Source organism: Neolamprologus multifasciatus, chromosome 23 (assembly GCF_963576455.1).
Source record: "Neolamprologus multifasciatus chromosome 23, fNeoMul1.2, whole genome shotgun sequence".
Classification (NCBI taxonomy): domain Eukaryota; kingdom Metazoa; phylum Chordata; class Actinopteri; order Cichliformes; family Cichlidae; genus Neolamprologus; species Neolamprologus multifasciatus.
In genome coordinates, this window is record NC_140460.1 from 11944958 (window position 1) to 11964767 (window position 19810).

The 19810-nt window shown below is 43.5% G+C and overlaps 1 protein-coding gene across 1 annotated transcript in view; it reads left to right on the plus strand.

Moving 5' to 3' along the window:
- ell (elongation factor RNA polymerase II) overlaps positions 1–16832 on the plus strand; it is a 38074-nt gene extending 21242 nt beyond the window's left edge. The window contains exons 3-12 of the mRNA XM_085152272.1: positions 2809–2930; positions 4259–4422; positions 7241–7491; positions 7580–7704; positions 10286–10361; positions 12163–12745; positions 13071–13137; positions 13948–14119; positions 14241–14285; positions 14366–16832. Of these exons, the coding sequence (XP_085008398.1) occupies positions 2809–2930; positions 4259–4422; positions 7241–7491; positions 7580–7704; positions 10286–10361; positions 12163–12745; positions 13071–13137; positions 13948–14119; positions 14241–14285; positions 14366–14470 (1710 nt within the window). The 3' untranslated portion in view covers positions 14471–16832. The remainder of the gene's footprint in view (positions 1–2808; positions 2931–4258; positions 4423–7240; positions 7492–7579; positions 7705–10285; positions 10362–12162; positions 12746–13070; positions 13138–13947; positions 14120–14240; positions 14286–14365) is intronic.
- Positions 16833–19810: the final 2978 nt, after the last annotated feature.

A 19810-nucleotide genomic window follows, 5' to 3' on the forward strand; every position in this document is an offset into this window, starting at 1 on the left:
CCGTCTCTGTAAAACTTCTTTTTTTTCTTTTTTAAATTTCATTGTTCAGATCCTTTTTAACACTGCAAAGAACTGCACTTAATTTGGTTATGTGTTGAACATCAGACGGTCCCACAAGGTGGTGATGGGTAATCTCTTTAAAATGTTTCTTTGTTTGTATTCCTTTGATTTGTGCTAAAGCTCTCAAAGCTTTAATAATTGGAAGGTTTTAACCATGCAAATAAAGCTTAACCCAGTTAGCCTCTTAGTCTTGATGCAGACCAGAGCTCTGGGTACTCTGACCAAACCGGATCTGCAGTCACATTTTTCAGTTCCTGCGAGTGTTAAAAGTTCACAACTTATTTAATGTATTATTAAAATGTTGGCTCTACTTAATGCATTATTTTTTTGTTGTTTTTTTTAAAAAAGAATTTTTATTTTATTTTATAAATCATCCGTGTCTAGTCCTGCCTGCTCAGTGTGATCAAAGACACGTTGGTAAATCAGATGCACAGGTGACACAGACTCTGTCTTGTTTTCTTGGTTGTGAGGGAGGCTTTTCTTGTCAGGTTTTGATCTCAACAGTGATAACTTTCTTTAGAAGGGGTGCTCGTTCATGGATGAGTAAGTTCATGCGTCCACATGGTGGTTTCGACAGTTTGTTAGCGTGGAGCCTGAGCCATTTGGTGTGGAGGAGCCTCTTCTCACTCTTTCATCCTCTCCAACGTGAGTCACTGAGTCACTCCCCTGTGCCCTGCCTCTGTCAGCTCCGGTGCCTCTTAATTAGATCTGGATTCACAGTCAACCCATCGATCTGCTGCTCTTTCAACTAAACGTGACACACGTACAGTATGTTTAAACTGGATATGTAGGTGTCTTTCAACACCATGACATACTGTATCATTGTTGATCTTCTTCCCACGTGCATTTCGTGTTCTTAAACTGCCGTAACGGGTTTTATTATGTGCTGAAAGCCTGGAGATGCTTGCTAGCTTTGATGGCAACACATTTTCGAGCGTGAAACGCTCAATAGAAATGCCCTTACTGATCTTAGAGTAAGCTTCTTTTATCTGCATAGTCTGTATTTTTCCTGTTTGCTGTAGGCCAGAGTTTTATTGCAGGTACAAGTATGTGGGTGCTGGAGTCATAATGGGGCTGCATCCATTTGTCTCTGTTGCAATGGCAACACTGCCGGTTGATCTGTAAAGACGAGCGATGGGTTCAGGGCTCATTACAAAATGGAGCAAGAACATTGAGTACATATAGGGCCAGATTTCCTAAACGGGACAAACGTGGATGTGAGCACAATCACCAGATGGTGCTGATGTTTTGTTTTGTTTTTACAGTTGTGCTGTTTTCTGAGCGCAGGCGGTGTACTTCACTCTTCATAAATCTAGTTGTGCACTTGAGTCATACTTTGTTCCATAAGAAAGGAACTTCTGAGTTTCCCTCCTCTTACACCTGATCTTGTCCCTGCTCTCTCTTTGTAAATACAGGCAGTACAGTGTAGGAGGGTGGTCAGTGTTACTGCTGCTAATTAACTGGGCTAATGCAGATAACGAGGAAAAAGTGTGCTATAATTTCTAAATGATCATTTTCCCTTTTGTTAACAAAGCTGTTTTCAGAGTTATGGAACAGTTTTTAGAGGTAGGAAAATACAGGTGATTGTGTCACCTGCAGCCTCCACACTTTCTGTCTTTGGTAAAACGGTTTAGCCGTCTGCATGTGACTTCCAGCACTGATTAAGGAGCCAGTGAGTCACAAGCAGAGCCTCTGATCGAGGCTGGGTCACCAGCAGTAAACCTGCTCACCAATCAAGAGGACCTCTGCTAGGTGTCCAAAACCACCAAATAAGTAACGTCAGCCTTTTGTCGCACTGGCTCAGTGTGATGCACAGTCCTTGGTGGTGACACCACTTGAATTTGGTCAGATGTGCTGAAAACACAAACCTCTGCCTCCGCTCACGCTCATTCAGTGAAGAAGTTTCTTTACACGACGAATCAATTCGCTGTTGAATTCACAGCGTAATAAAATCATTTCGAGGTGAATCAGAAGTGTGTCACCCAAGGTTTGGGTGTCGCCCCGTGCTTTCTCCGCTCACTCTACACATTGCCCTTTAAGAAGATTACCAGCCTGCTTCTTTGCACTGCATTAAAATGTCAGCTGTATTCACACAGAGCATAACTACAATAGTGCCCAATCTACTTTAAAGGAAAAACACAACATCTGAATCTCGGCTTTCTTCTGAAACTATTTCCTGTACTTAACCAAAGTATCCAGAAGCTTTGCTTTATGATTATTAGCCAGATGACGGTGGTTAATTCTACGTTCACCTCAGTCTTTTATAACCGACACCTGTAGTGCTGGAGGAGGGTTTTTTTGTGAGGGCAGAGTAGTATGCGCGCACTGCAACTACATCCAAAACCACAGACTGCAGAAATACCTACCATAGTTGTTCTGCTAATATATTTTAATGGTGCGTTTGGACAACAATTAAAACACTCTGTAGTTGTGAATGAATGCCGTAGAAACACAAGGTGGTAGATTTACATGCATTTTGCATTTTGTGTGGTTTTTAAATGAGCAGAAAATCCCTGGAGCTTTTATAAGCTTTTTTTTTCCTCTTAAATATTATGTACCACAGTGACATCCTGTTTACAGCAATGCAAACAACATACAGGAAAAGTGTCTGGAAAGTATGTTAAACGTGTTTTGTAATATGCATCAGACCTTCGTGAAATCCAGAATCTGCTGAGGTTTGTTTGTTTGTCTGTTTTTTACTTTCATGCTCAGTTAATGTATCGTGTGTTTTGTTTTTGTCTTCAACAGAAAATTTCAATACCACGCTCAGAAAATTCAAGCGAACTCCAAACTTTTACTTTCTACCTGTCGAATGTGGGCAGAGATAACCCGCAGGGCAGCTTCGACTGCATCCAGCAGTACATCACCAGGTGAAGAGCGCAAACACAAGCAGTGCTTTCTTATTAATTTCTCTTATGTAAATACACGAAGGTGCCTACAGTCGCTCGCGTATTACCCAAGGAGTCAGTCCTCCAACAGCAGATGAATCCGCATGTTTGATTTGATGCCCTTCCTGACACAGCCCTCCCATATATCCGGGCTTGGGACTAGCACTAGGAACACTCCATAAACACACAAGATGTAATGTCATGTTCTGTCAACATATTTAAACCATGTGTAAATAGTCAGCAGTCTTTGCACTTCAATTATCTAATGAGTATTTTCAGGCAGACTGTTGCTTGGAAATACTGTTGAACTCGGGACCTGAGACCAATCGTCAGGTCTCTCAATTCACCACCTTACAGGCAGCATAGATAAAGACAATGGGGGCTTCGGCTCCGGGACGCTGTGACGTTTATGAACTTTGGTAAATGGTTCAATCGTTCTTCATCTTTTTCCAGTTAAATATGAAAAGGTGCTGCGAGCTGAGTGACGACATTGTTCTGTCGAGTTCACCCAAAATTGAGTTATTAAACAAAATATTCTTGCAAAATAATGTTGAGGTAAGAACTTAAGCTATCTGGTGTTCCAGTACAGTTAAACTTCAATCATGGGTGGTCGGGCCCATCCCAGCAAGTAGAGGTGGGAAAGACTCAACACATAACGTCCGCAAACTGTGACTGAATCAAATTAATGCCGGCAGATGTGTGCGTCGAAGAGGAAGGAAATGGAGGAACAGAATGAGGAACTACAAGGATCTTGTACTCGTCAAGTTTCTGACCCCATTGTTCTCAAAGTATTTTTAAAAAGTGGGTCAGCTGGAGTTAATTCGAATCTCCGACTTGATCCTCGTCAACCTCCAGTTGCAGTCTAAAACCCAAATGACAGAGCTCAGCTTCCACCAACTGTGCTAGCACCATCTCATTTTCTGCCAAATCCTCATCAAAGTGGAAGGGAATCAAAGGGAGCCGGAAAGTCTGTGAAAGAATAGGATTTGATGCCGCAGTGAGTCGTACTGTGGGAACCCACAGTTGGCTGGAAATTAAAAAAATAATAGTTGTGCCCTCCAGGGGGTTTAATGGCTCTCATGTGGGCAGGAATGCACGGTGAAGGGGTGGAGTAGTGAAAATAGTCTTTAATACTTAATGTTATAAATACACTGTTGCAATACTTTAAAGTAGGACTCGTTTAAATGTATCACAGGTGTCTTATTCAACATCTCCAATAAAAGGGATTCTAATGGGGTTTTTTCCGGTTCAAACTTCTGTCCATTCATTCTCCGTCTTCCTCTCTCACCACCTCCTTTTTGTTTTGGCAGTGAAGGGAGCATTCAGCTGGATTGTTTGGGTGGGATCCAGGACAAGATTACAGTATGTGCCACAGACGACTCCTACCAGAAGGCCAAGGAAAGCATGGCCCAGGTTGAGGAGGAGACTCGCAGCAGGAGCGCCATCGTCATCAAGCCTGGGGGACGATACGTAGGTGAGAAAACGCGATACTATGACACATGAATACCAACTGTTGGTCTGTCATTTTCAGAGTCTCCTACTCACACAGACTAGTAAGACTACCAGTGTTGAGCTTTTGGTTCGTGTGAAGCGATATTTCCCTGCAAACACCCACACTTAGCCCGTGCTCTGCTGGTGAATGGGTTCTCACTGGACCAGACGGCTTGTTTGAGCTTCCTCGCTGTGGTTATCTGAATGAAGCGTTAACAGAAAGTGACCTGTGTCTGAACGGCAGTGTACTTTCACGGTAACAGCATGCATGCTTGCTGTAAAGGCTCATACGCACTGATCCATTTCTCCTTGAATGTAATTTAAAAACACACAGAGGAAGAAATGCCCCACACATAACACGTCCACTTCCTGAATCTCTGTTTTGGTATCAGAGCCGCACCGCAGTACCCTGAGCGTCAGTCGAAGCAGAAAGCCGCAGCGGCTCTGCCTCGCTGCCTACAAAGAAAGAAATCTAGTGTGAGCCTGTTCAGCATGAGGCTCGGTCCGCGTGCTAGGAAGCAAACGGGGTGTTGGTAATCACACCAACCCCACGAGGTAATCCGAAAGCAAGGTGTCACTGGGAGATGGCGATCACCGCTGTTTGCTGGAAGTTTAGTGTTGCCACACAGACTTGAACTTAAGATCATTTCACAATGCGTCACCTATGAGCAGTGTTGGGACTAACGCGTTATTAAGTAACGCGTTACAGTAACTACGTTATTATTGTGGTAACGAGCACGGTAACTAGTTATTATGCCAAAATCAGGAACGCGTTAGTCGTTACTGGGATTTAGATAGGGTCGTTACTCGTTACTTCGTGTGGTGGCTATCGCGGAGCTTCCACAGATTCTGTAACATTAACAAGTGGTGGAGGCAGCAGGTGGATGAGGGAAAGGGGACGCAGAAGGAAAAGAGACCCGAGGCGGCCGCCGGTCCAAGTGTGAACTGAACTTCAGGTAAGAAGTTGTGACCTGCAGTCTCTCTGGGTCAGATATAAACCAAGTTTAGGTTCAGTTTATTTTCGTTATTCTGACTTTTTCCGTACTGCGTACTAGCTAGCATGATGGAGTTTCTATACAGCTGGGTGGGTGCTATGAAGTTTATTTTGTTCATAAGTTATTAGAGTTGCCAACTGTCCCGTCTGGTATTCAGAGAAAATATTACACGTTTCTTATTGAGGTGAAAAGGAACAGTTTGTCCCGTAATTCAGCTACAATGAAAAAGACACAAAGCTGGAGTTATTCTGTGTCTTTGCTGCACAGCTGCCTCTTCTTCTTTCATTCTCTCCCCTCTCTCTCCTGTTTCTACTTCAATCATGAAAACTGATCAATGATCAGCTGATCGGCTCTCTTGTTTGTTTATCGCCCACTTTGCGCCAGAAAGAGGAAACCAGCCAATGTCACGTTAAACAACAGCAGCACGTTTAAGCTTGATCAGCAGTTGTTAGAATTTATTTAATATTAATTTCTAGTATCAGCTGATGTTTGCTGGAGCCACAGCTGCAAAAAAGCTGCTGGTCATGATGTCGGTTTGGTTATCTGGTGAGAGGGAAACATGAAGATGAAACCAGGAGACGTCCTTACTGAATCATCAGAGCTGAACAGGTGATGGAGAAACAGGTTTACCTTTTAGGTGACATGGATGAGTTGAAGGGAAGTTATGAACTGTTTCTGAGAGACAGATAACCCCAGGATCCTTTTCTAAGTAGCTGACAGCTGGTAACTGTGCACGTGCGGATCTAGCAAAGTTTTGCCAGGGGGGCCAGGTAGGGCATTAACAGGGAGAGGTGGGCACAAAGAAATACTTTTCTTTCTTATTCTCATTTAAAATGTCTAGCTTTTAAAAACTAATTATCTGAATCTTACAACAAACGATTGATAGATTGATGCATATATACCATCAAGACAGTGTACATCACTGTCACAACAGCGTTTGTTTTCATTCAAAGGCTTTATGATTTTTCCTATAATGGTGGGCCGGTCTCTAGTCAAAATGCCCGGGCCGATTTTTTTGTCCCAGTCCAGCCCTGTATGCAGCTCATCTGCAGTCTGCTGTTACCTACATCTTCCTATTTAGAAGGCAGAATTTCCCAGTTCTGAGTACAATCAAAGCACCACGACTGCAGTTTTTGTGTTGGATGTAAAAGGCGCACACGACGCTGTGACGTAGGCTAGAATCATGGCAGCGGTCAATGATGGTCCAGGCGTGGGATTTCTCTCGTGGAAATATGCACATTATCTTTTCCTTTCTATTGGTAGGTGGCACAGTGCACTTGTGGCAAGTAAGCAAGCTAGAAGACTGGCAAAGTTATGGAAGCAACACATTAACAAGAGAATTCTGAGTAAAACCAAAGTTACTTTCCCTAGTAACTAGTTACTTTGAAAGTAACGAGTAACTTGAAGTAACTGAGTTACTTTTGATAGAAGTAACTAGTAATGTAACTAAGTTACTATTTTAAAGTAACTTACCCAACACTGCCATTGAGTCATCTGCAAGCTCTCCCAGCCTTTAACAGCCACTGTGTCCAAAGATGCTGTGATGAAACTGCAGTTTTTGTTCTTAAGAAAATAAAATACACTGGCCGTCAACCAAAAAGCAACCTGATGACTCATTTTTCTAACACTGTTTATTTGTGATAAATTACAGCATAGCTCGCTAAATACCCCTTATAATTAAATTTATCATAAGACGAGCGTCTCGTCATAACTCGTAAATAAACTGCAGACAGTTTTCCTAAGACGGCTCTTTGAAAGATCCGTTAAAATGTGTAACATCAGTCTGTGCGTTTTAAATCTTCTCAGGTAAGAAGGTTCAGATCCGGAAACCGGCACCTGGACTCTCAGACGTCGCCCCCTCACGGAGGACGTCTCGACCCGTCATCATCTCGAGCAGTACGCTGAAGAAGAGCGCAACTCAGCACAGGCCGCTCCGAGAGCGCCTCGTCCACCTGCTGGCTCTCAAGCCTTACAAGAAGCCCGAGCTGATCCTGAGGTTGCAGAAGGATGGTCTCTCGCCATTAGACAAAGACTCCCTGGATAGCCACCTGCAACAGGTCGCACACACACTCTTGGGCCATCATGTAGATTTCCTGATACTTTGATAGTAGCTGGGCTCACCTGAGATTTCTGCTCCTTTCATAGGTTGCAAACCTGAATGGGAGAGAAAACACTTTCACATTAAAGGACTTTTTGTATAAGGAAATTCAGAAGGACTGGCCAGGCTACACAGAAGGAGATCAGCAGCTTCTCAAGAGAATTCTGTTCAGGTACGTCAGCAGTTACAATAAATATGTGTACGTGTGTTCAGTGAGATAGCATGACAGCAGTTAGAAGGCTCTGATACTGTAGCAGTGTTCATTTGTATAGCAGCATTTCTGGTAGATCAGTAGATTTAAGTTTCATCTCACGTGTTGTGTCTTAAAAATCTTGAAAAGCACCTTGTTTGTATTTCTGGCGAGAGTTAAGCGCCAGAGTGATGGTTATGAGTTTAAAGTCTTATAGACTTTAAAAATTGTCTATAAGACAATCTATAATGTTAAATTTGTCTCATAGATATTAAACATTGAAGTAATGTTTAATATCTATGCATGCTTATTTTTCTTTAGTATTTTCCTCGTGTCGTTTATGAGACGTGATCATTGCATGTATAAGGATATTTTTGGATTGAAATTATTTTCTTTCAGGATTTTTTTTGGGAGGTATGAATGTGCTCGACTTTCTCTGTGCCCCAGGAAGATTGCTGCATTCCACTGAATTTCCTCTTAGTGTTGTATTTGTTAACAGCGTGAGTTGCTGGCCTCCGTCCCGGTGGAAAAATCTGGTTTCTCATGGTCTGGAACGCTGAGGAAAAGCAAGCCAGCGAGGGAGCGAGCGCCCGACCGGCTATATATAGACCAGCAACATTCAGTCCTCAGTTTGTGTTTATGTAGTGGACTCCAGAATAGCTCTAATTATCCACAGTAACCTTAACTGTGCCCACACCTGAAGGCAGCCAGGATATTAGCAATGAGTGTTCATAATGCAACACCGTGCAACACACAGTCTCATGCACTGCAGCAGTTCTCCGGTTTTTGTCGGAAAGTCTAGTCAGTATTTCGTGTGTGTGCTCTTGTATTTTCTTTTTAACATCCGTACATGCTTGCTGCCCATTTGTGTCTTTACTGTACTTTGAGCTCTTTTTGGGGGAGTTTATCAGCTGACCTGCAAACAGCCTCCCACCTAAATACCACCTCCCCCTCCGTGGCTCCTCCAGTGTTTGGAGCTAATGCAGTCAGTCACGCAGGAGTCGCACAGCAACATGAGTGAGGCGCACATGATGCAAGTGTTCCAGCACATGCTGATCTGTGTGTGAAGTGGCACCTGTCCAAGGTTCAGCCCGCTGTCTCACTGCTCTCACTCCTGCCTGCCTTTGAGTGTCAGCTGCACACTCACTCTCTCTCACTCACACTCACACACGCCGTGATTTTTACAAGGGCGCGGCACTGACGAGACTTGGTGTACCTAACTGCCCCCTACTGATAAAGTCCTCAGCTGTGGCAGGAGCATCTCTGGATGCGTCTTTATTTTTATGGCCACATGTGGTGTTTGTCCAGTGAATTCTGTTTTTACTGCTAGTGTTTAAGCCAGCGTTAGAACTCTGCTCAGGTCAGCAGACTGAGGTTCCGCTTCAAAAAAGCAACTTTAAGGACTGATTCATATATCTGTGGGGAATACCTTGTAGAGCCTGTGATGTATCCTACCTAAGTGGTCAACATTGTTGTCGTGTCCTGCTGTTACACGTGCAGTGCCAGTCGATAGGAACAAATCCTGTGACTTTTTTCCCCTCTGTATATTGACACTGATGATTATTCCTTATACTGAGGCGTTGATTGTTGTCGTCTCACTGATATCGTACGTCAACGTTAAACGTAGCTGGAAGTGCACAGGGAGAATCGACGGGCCAATCGCAGTAGCCGTGGAATGCTTCAATCTAACGCGTAGTTACGCTTCTCAGGAAGTGTACGTTGTTGCACGTAGCATGCACCGTTTATCCTTGTTCATACCTGGCCGTGCAATGACTCGTGGGTAACGGAGGCAGTTACGATCAGCGTGTAAATGTTGCTCGTTCGCCTTTAAATCGGCGTTCTGTTATTGTCGGAGCATGCAAAAGTAACCTCTTTATAAATGTAACCCGGCACAACAAGCGTCCATCCCCAAGTGAGCAGCAGCACCACTTTCTTTGTCACTTCAGAGTGTCGTGGCACTCTCTCGCTCATCGTGCACAAGCTGCTGCCAAAACCGTTCAGCCGTTAAATAAACACACTGCAGTGACTAAGAGATTAAAAAGCATTAAATGCTAAAAATGTGCACAGATTTTATTATTGAAACTTTGCCTTCTCTTTACATAATTAAAGGCTGCTCTCAAGTACCTCCTCCTCCACTCAGTTGTCATAGCTACCCTCTGAGCTTCTCAGTGTGACTGTCTCAGGTCTTTGAAGTCCTCGTACATACAATTTGCTTGTCACAGAATAAATTTCAGCTAGATTTCTTTTTCTGTTTTTTGCCGTGTATGCTTAGAAAAGGGGATTTTAAGCTGTAAGGGTTTAAGTCATTTCAAAGACACTTTATGAGCCCATGATTGCTTCAGACGTGAGAAGTGTGTTAGTAGTGTGGAAGTGTCTCGTCAAACGCTGAAGTTGAAAGAGATCACTTTCCTGCACTTTAAGCCCCTCATTGCTGCCAGTGCATATGTTGCTTAAACTCACCAGGATAATTGGATAGATAAGAGTTTGAATGCACTGCAGGTATGCATAAACTATATTAAATTTTCTTGGCTCTGTCTCTGTCTGTGTGCATGAACTCTCTTAGGAAACAAGCCCAGAACAGCTCTGCACCTCCACCAGAGAGCCCACCGAAAGAGCTGGCCAGCTGCTCTCCGTCTCAAGTGAGCCTCCTCTTCCTTTAACCCGTCTCTCACTTCCACACATTTAACTAAAGCTTCATCTGCCGTTTCCCTCTGCCTCCTCCTCCTCGTTACTGACTGAACATTTAATAACGAGTCTCTTCCTGTGATCAGACCACGATAAATGGCTGGTTAAGACGGAGTAAGCTACATGTAAGAATAGAAAACCCCTGTTTGAGATACAGACCAGGCAGAAAAAAAATTCAGTGTAAATACAAAGCGTAATGTGTAACCCAAGCATGCTTTAGGCTTGTTTCCAGCAACCTTGTAGAAAGGCAGGAGGAATAGGGGTAAGATTATTTCCACCTAATGTGTGTACTGGAGCGTTTCTTTCCATTTCCACCAGCTTACCAAACATTGCAGCCTGACCCCCGGACTGTTGTTGTAGTAGTCTGGTGGTGTCTGGTATTTCCCAAGGAGGGTTTTTCTAAATCATCTGGCTGTCTGCAAAAGTATAAATGTTTCCTCTTAGTATCCTCCTCTGTGAATTTCCAAAGTGCCTTTTGGAGTAAATGTTTTCTTTAGTGGTTGCTGCTGGTCAGAATTACGCATTAAGGGATATTAGAAGCTCCCCTAGAATCTTTAAATAAATATACACGTTTCCATGAATACTTAACTTTTGTTATTATACAAAATATCTTCTTGGGTATATTATATCTGCATGAAATTGTGTTTTCCCGCCTTACTGCCTAAACAATTTTTTGATATTTTCATACTGCCTGTCCTGTTAGGTCTGTACAGACATCTAAATTTACCATTATTTACACTTCCATTAAGCAGAGGGAGGAGAAGCGGCTCTGCTTTATTAATAGCTCCTTCCACTCAGCTGTTCTTGCCTCAGACACCTACTGTTTGCCCCTTCCTTTCCGCTCACTCCCTCTGTAAACGCACACACACACACACACACACACACACACGTACGTTTCCATATCTTAGTGAGGACATCTCGCTGACATAATGCTTTCCCTAGCCGCTAACCCTAACCCTCAGCCTAACCCTGCCCATAACCTAATTGTAACCCCGACACTAAAGCCACATTTTGAGTCTGAAAATTGCCTTCAGACTCGTTGGGACGAGCATTTTGTCCCTATAACGGGTTGTTAGTCCCCACAAGCATAGTAAACTTACAATTTTTGGTCCCCACAAAGATATGAATACACACACACACAGGCCTCCAGGCTCCATTTTTAGCTGCATTGGTAAAAAGACAGAATCACAGCAGGTAATGCAGCATAAACCTGAGCTGGGTCTGTTCTGAATCAGGCTACAGTACAATGGGAAGGCATATCCACACTGATGAACATGAAACTTAAAGTCTAGCCTCCTCCATCATGGCTAATCATAAAGAAGTCTTTTCATTCCGGCTGTCATCTCAGGAGACTTTTGATCTCAGGTGTCAAAGGTGCTTTGTGTGGAGAAGATTAGAAGAGCTTGGGAGGTTCAAGCTGAGCTCCTCACTGGCTCTTTGCCTTTGTTTCACACCACCAAGTGAGGAGAGCAAACAAAGTCATCGAGTCTGCCACTCCCAAAGTCTTCAGAGTGGACTGGGTCAAACAGGGCTGTCTGTAATCTAATCTCTGCTGCTGTGAAAAGGAAGCACAGTCATCATTGTGTCTTTGCTGCTAAGAGTGCTCTTCCTCAAATACTCTGTAGTTTTGTCGTTTTCATTATGTTGCTTTCTGCTCTCATTAGAGTCTCTCCCCTGTCTGATTTCACCTGGAACAGTATTTCATATCAAACGCTGTTTTAAGGTATGAAACTAAAACAGTTTTGTTTTTGCCAGAAACGGCCCGCTGCCGACTTCATCGACCCACTCGCCAACAAAAAGCCAAGGATATCGCACCTCGCTAGCAAGGCTGCAACACCCCCGGTTAATGGCAAGATCAGCTCTTCCAATGGCAGAGGCGATGCAGGCAGCACGCAGTCGGGAGTGGTGGGTTCAGCGCCAGATGGCGGCACGCCGTCCGGCTCCCAGCAGCTGCCCATGCTCGACATCCCCCGTCCTTTTGAAGCATTGTCGGACGTCAGCAATGACTCCAGCAACAATGGACGCGACTGTGACTCTCAGGAATCGGCGGTGCCCGAGAGGTTCAATCAGCCGCCTTCGCTCCCTCAAACATCTTCCCCCAGACACACGGTCCTGGAGGCCCCGCGGGACAAGGGCTCTTCCTCCTTAAACACAAAGTCTAAAAAGAAGTCCAAAAAGCATAAAGACAAAGAGAAGAGCAAAGATAAAGAGAAGGTGAGGGAGAAGGAGCAGGAAAACGAGAGGAAAAGTCGTGACGAGTGTGTGCCAGAGCCTAATAGAGCCTGTGAGACGAGCCTAGGAAACCTCAAAAGCAACAGTATTCCACACAGAAGCACAGGTGAGAGCAACACACACACACACAGTATTTTACTGCGTTAGATGTGGATTTCTGAATAAAAGTGATACTTGATATTTGGATGCTCTCCAGTTAGTCATCACTGTGAGTAGGTGATGCATCATGTTACGAGTCCATTTCTTATCGAACAAACTGAGACCCCTGCTGTTCGAGTTTGTGCCTCAAATGCACGCCTGTTAATTTCACTGGCAGAAAACAGATGATAGTTAAATACAAATACTAGTCATACTGACGTTTCTCTGCTTTTGCATCAGAGACCTGCACAGATGACACATTGAGATTATTCAAATGCATGTTCTCGTTTCAGATCTTAATGGGATGTGTAACAGTACCAGTATTCCTTCATCTTCACCTGAAGTGGCAGACTATTTATTGTGAGTATTCAAGTTTTGACAAGCTTCTTCTTGTTAAACTCATCAGAATAAATGAGACAGCCTCCACCGTGAGTCACACATGAGGAGAGGAGATAGTTCACTGTCCCATTGGTGGTGAGACGTGACGTAAAGGAGACGGGTGCGTGCTGGTGTTCAGAAAGCGCTCATTACTTTTTCGTCCTTTTGCCACCCGGCTCCATAGCTGTGGCTAAGACACAAAAATTATACTCCTCCTCCTCACAGCCACAACTCAAACATGAACGCAGACGTGATGACACATATTTTGGGTTACGGTTTAAGTTGCACTTTTCCCGCAGCGTCAGACTTAAAAGCCAATATTGATTCTTCTCACTCCTCACAACTTGAACTCAATAGCTGAGGTGTCCTGTATGTGCACTGTGGGACCTTTTCTAAAAATCCTTTAATTACCGAGGCCAGCGAGGTTATATTTCTGGGTTCTGGTAAAGTTTGTGTCCTTCTGTCTGTAAACATAGTTTTGAAAGAGTTCTTATAAAACGTTCGGGTCATGTTAACAATGCACTCAAATTTGGCTCGCATCCACTGAGGTCTTCGAGGTCAACTCGATGATTTATTTGTGGAAAACTGACAAAAGCCTTATAACTGAGAAACTCTGACTCTTACAACTGTGCTGTGTGTTGTGTCATCTGTTTTTTTTACTGCAGACAATGTAAAAGTACATTTTAAAAAAACAAAGAAAATCCAAAGTAAATGCTGCCCAGACAGGGAGTGTCCTTGGTAGTTTTGGCTCTTCTTGTTCAGTAATATGTTTTTCTGTATTCGTCTCCTTAGGAAATATACAGTGATCAGCTCTCCGGAGCAGCGTCAAAGGTATAAAAATGATTTCAACGCCGAGTACAGCGAGTACCGGGGACTACATGCTCGAATAGAGGGCATCACCCGGCAGTTCACGGTGCTTGATAATGAGCTGAAACAGCTCCAACACGGCACAGACAAGTACAAGGTAAATACCCCAAGAGAGACGCGAAAGATTCCACAGCACCACGAGTAACCGTATAATAAACACGACGCTTCTACCTTTATTGTGAAGACGAATGACTTGAACGCTTTCCTTCTTTTAATAGACGGTTCACAATCAAATACTTCAAGAGTATCGTAAAATAAAAAAGGTAGGTTGTGGCTCTGACTGACACTGATGAAGTGTGTGAGCGGTTTATCAGATTCTGACGCTGTGCTTTTTCCATCGCAGACTAATCCAAACTACAGCCAAGAGAAGAACCGCTGTGAATATCTACACAACAAACTGGCGCACATTAAGAAACTCATTGCGGAGTACGATCAACAGCAACTTTAAAAGTGGTTATTAGACTGTGTTCCCTGTTATCTCTGGAAGCCGAGCAGATGGTGGAAAGCTCCAGATTCTGCTTGTGTGGGGAGAAAAGAAGAAGAAAAAAATTGCCATGAAGGGAGTATTCCTCTCATCGGGGCCAAAGGCTCTAGTGGGAACTAAGCGGGACACGCTCTGTTTTTCTTTTCTTTTTGTTTTTTTTTGTGGAGATGAGGCGAAGCCTGGTGTGCATCCAGAAAAAGTGGCTCTGTGCAGGTCTGTTTTTCTACACACCCTGCTTATAGTTCAGAGATGTGAACGTGTCAAACATGGAAACATTGCCACGTTCTTGGGAGATTTCCAAATTCTTTTTCCTGCTTTGGGAACAGGAGGGACACGGAGATGAAAGCTGCAGATTGAATGCCAAATGCAATGAATTTGTTTTTGAGTTGAGAAAAAATTAAACGAATGATGAAAAAGTTTTCCCCACTTAGTGAAAAATGAATGGTTGAGATGTCGAACCTATTTCTTTGTATTTATTTTGGATATTAAAATGGGGGATGAGTCTGTTTTACACTCCTCTGTATCAGTACTTCAAAACTTCTGTTCTCACATTTTGAATGTCTGCCTGTATTTTATCCAGAAGCTGCCTTGCCCGTCTGTCAGTCTTTTGGGATAACTTTATTCTCTTTATTTATCTCTTTTAAAGAGATGCAGATATTACTGTTCATTTGAAACCGGTGCGCACGGTCACACGCGGGTTTGTGCGTTCAGCTTTTCGTTTCTAAAATCATATGCACGCGTATTAAAGGAGGGGGGCTCGGGTTTGCGGTCCTTCAGGACGAACTCCCGAGCTCGGTTCCTGTGGTGGTCCTAAGTTGTGGTTCAGTTATTGCGTCAGTGAGAAACTATTCTCTGCTGTTAATGAATCGTCTTTCCCGTTTATTACGGCTTTTGTAGCAACAGAATGTGTCCGAGTTTTCTGAGGAGCTCGGTGTCAGTGTTACCCTTCTTCGCACTACGGAAGATCCTTGAATTGTAAGCTGAAGCAGACGGGATGCAGACCTACAGCCTTTTTCTTTTCATCTCCGGGAAGTTTCGGAAGTTTCGGCTCGTGCACCATTATCACTTTCAGTTGTGTTCAGATCACGTTTACTTTTGTTTTTGTCTGCTAATCTTCCCGCATGCTAGTCCATCTGAGACGACTGTTAAGATGAAGCCATTTTTGTTCATCTTCCGAGTGGAGCCCGGTGGACCTCCTGCTCAGAGGAGGACCACTTTTTGCCTTTTTCAAGTGTGATGTCAAGTATTTACAGGGAGCGACCCAAAAAATCAGTTTCCCGGGTCAGCATCGAGTCGAGATGCCCGAGAAACGTCGAGCGCCGTCAGCAAGTGCGTTTCTTATATCGATCTTTTTACGTGAATATGGAGAATCTGCACTTTTTCTTCTGATCTTGCTGTTACCTTGGGGTTTTGTCCAATCGACACACTTCTTTGTCCATCCGAGTGCATGCTTTATGAATGAGTTACAATGAACAGTCTTTGTATCTTTACTTGAAGAAAAAAAACTGCCCAAGGATATTAAAATCCACGCTGAGGCCTAGTCCGACTGTATTATCATGTAATCGAGTAGACGTGACTCTGACCAGCATGTATACCAAAGTGCTTACTGAGTGGGATGACACAAAATGCTCTACCAAATGTTGGCAAAGGAACTTGTCACAGAATTCCCCGCTTCCAGTTCTCATTCATTTTGTCTATGATTTACCATCCAGTAGGAAGTTCTTCAGTGTTTCCCTGTGAGAGGGGTCAGAGCTTCGCACTGGACTTGTCAGGTTTCAGATTTTCATCTTGCTTCTAATGCAAACACTACATGAAGTTCAGAGCTTAGAAACGCTGCCGGGTTCAGACCGAGGCTGGATCTGGGACTCGGAAGTCTGTGAGGAGGAATGTTTTGTTACTGGTATCAACACTCGGCAACACCGAGCGTTACACCTTTTAACAAAGACGTTCAGTCACTCTTACTGTACCTTGTTTTCTACAAAGATTCAGACATGATTACTGTATTTCCCTCTCTGGTCAAAATACATCGTGAATGAGTTTATCAGTGAAAGATATTTTGATCCAATGAAGAGCAAACTGGTAATAATATGCCAGCACAGGATTACCATGTACGAGTTGATTGTGCCAAAATGATCTGTTTGTATAGGTTTTTTTCCCCTTTTTCTTTTCCCTTCAGTATATACATGCTGCTGTATAAGCAAAGAGGGCTTTGGAGGACAGTTCGTGAAATGTTGGCGCTAAAACCCAAAGCACGCTTTTTGAAAACCATAAGGGACTGGGACTGAGATGATCTTTGTTTCAATAATAAAATTCTTTCAAATCTTTATTTGTGAAATTCTGAATCCGTTGTTGTTGCCCTTTATTGTAATGGTGCTACATTTCCTGCTGTTTCCACATGGGGTCAGGAATATTTAATCATACAGATGATGAAGTCATTTTTCAAACATGGTTGTGGAAGTTCAAATTACTGAAGCACTTTCTCTAATTAAGGAAATCCTCATTAATTTTTTATTTATTTATTTGTGTAACAATTACTGAATCGACTGGTTTGTAATACAGCAGCTGTCCTTTGGATGGCAGCAGCCTCACACTGTGGGGTTCCACAGCCTCCACACAGTCCTGGCATGCCTCGCCTTTGTCCATGAAGGCAGCAGATTAACTAGAAATATTTAGATCCATGCGGTGTCCCAGATTTCTTTGTTTCTCTTCGTCGGTAAACCCTTACGTGTGCTCGGTGACACTCTCGGGGATCCATTTGGTTGCAAGGGGAAGTAGTTAAAAGCTTCCACTTTGTAGTCTACGTGTGTCTTGTGTCTAATTGGCATCCTCTTATAATTTGTGAATGTGTGTTTGCTGACACTTAAACGTGGATCCCAAAAAGGCCTTGGCATGGCAGCGTGAGCAGAGGATGCTCCAGCCAGGCAGCGCAGGACGAGGCTCGCTGTAATCTGACACACTGTGAAAGATCCCAGAAATCTACATAGCGACTATGTTCCAGTTGGCTGGGCTGAGCTGTGCCTGAGCCTCGCTGCGCATGGCTCTCATCCCGAAGCTGGCCTCAGAGCTGCTGAGGGAGCTAGAGGGGAGGGGGGCTGGTCAGAGAGTTCACTGTGGCAAGCTGCCATCTCCCCCTCTCCTCAACATACAGCAGCATATACACAAACATGTTTACACACAGAGGTCTCTCCTCCCCTCTCTCTGTGCTGAAAACTGCAGAGGGATCTGCTTCTATTCAGATTCTGTGCTAACAGAGCGAGCTAGTGCTTTCATGTGAGAATGTAGGCCGTAGTTGAAATAAAGGGCTGACTCTTATTGAAGGTAATTGGCATTAAACTCGAGGGCATGACATAATCGATTAATTTAAAAGGCTTTATTATACTCTCCTTACTGTTGCAGTGGTGGATGCTAATATTAGAGGGGGCCAGAGTTTCAAAGACGGATAATTCATGTGAGCCAGCAGTTCCACCGTCACACTGCTCTGACCAGCTTTTTCTGCCCTCTGCTCTGTGTGATGTCATTGAGTCATCTTTTATCCTGCCTTCCTTCTCTCACCCCAACCGGTCGCAGCAGATGGCCGCCCCTCCTTGAGCCTGGTTCTGTCTGGGATTTCTTCCTCTTAAAAGGGAGTTTTTCCTTCCCACTGTCGCCAAAGGGCTTGCTAATAGGGGTTCATATGATTGTTGGGTTTTTCTGTATGTATTTATTGTTGGGTTTACCTTACAATATAAAGTGCCTTGAGGTGACTGTTGTTGTGATTTGGTGCTGTATAAATAAAATTATATTGAATTTAATAGAACCAGGTGAGCAGAGGAAGCCCCACCCACTCGGTGTTTATTTCTTTCGTTTAAAAAGTGCAGCCAAGCAGAAGAAGGGTGGTTGACCTTAAAAACGAAGCAGCTAGAACAGTTTATTTCTGACAGTGGGTGGACTCGGAGCCCTCAAATGGTAACCGCTGGTTACTCTGGGTGGATTGAGGGGCTGCTAAGATAAATAAGGAGCATACAGAGTCCAGGAATGAAAATATGAAGTCTAAAAATGAGCATAATTGGTTTCCTTTAAGTATACGGACACTTATAATAGCTACAGCTAAAGCTCATGCTAATGAGGATTCTAAAAACAAATAAGCTGTTTTACCATTAGCTGAATGTTTGTTTAAGAAAGTGTCTTCACACCAAGTCCGGCTGAAACATTGCTGATTTTAGCAGCTGATGTGTGTGATGGCAGTTGCATTTTTAAAATGCATCAGTGGTTCTTCAAAGTTGGCACTATGAGTCTGCTCTGACATAGGTGTGAAAAGTCTCATCTCTCAGATTCATGAGAGGGTTAGTGCAAATGGTTTCAGACAAAACGGGCGAATGTGAAGCAGCAATAAACATCTGCTAAGCCTTCAAGCTTTAACCAGCTGCATTCGCCTCACTGAAATTTTTTTTTTTTGTGTCTTAACCACAGAGTCCACCAGGGAAAGCTAGTTTTCCCATAATACTCTCTTGAGTGCTCTTTGATCTGGGAGTTTACCATCTTGATTATCTCTTATTCATTCTGCAGCACCAGCCAAACTTGCAGCTTGCTGCATCTTCTCCTCTATTATGGACGGGTTTCTGCTTCATATTGACTGCCTGACCTTCAGGGTCATTTCTAATATCAGGAGGTTCCTTCCTTCATTGCTGATCTTCTTCCAGATGCTGCATCCTCATCATCAGTTGGCAAAAGACACGTCTAGCACCAGGCAGACACATTCCCATTTATATGGTAATATATGACTTCTTTGAGTATAATAGAAACATCCCACTTCACCAAGCATAGCTATTTTGCTTGGATCTAATGCTTTCAAAATCAAGATACCATAGCCTGTCAGTCTATCTGGTACGGTGCAGTTTTGTGGCTAAAGGCCAGAAATTTGAACTACAGTCTCGGTTCACATTCAGGCTACAGATGACTGAACCTTCTTGTAAACAATGCTGGCTCTGTTGAGCTGAATCAGCCGACTTTTCTGTGAATGAGCTGAGGTTATTTCTCTCTTCGCTCTCTTTTGTTTAAACCGTGTACTCGCTCATCCACTTATCCTCACATGTAATTTCTCATTCAATAAAAAATACAGCAACATAACCCATGAAAGTATAAATGTCTCTCCCATAACCGCCCTCAGTTCACATGACTACAGTAGCATAGATGCTTCTGCACATCCTTCAGTGCATTGTATTGTTTTTCAGCAAACAACGTGCTGCATGGGAACAAAAAGACAGGCAAACAGATTATGAAAATGATATGGTGACCGGGTAGTAACCCAACCCTTCCTCAACCACA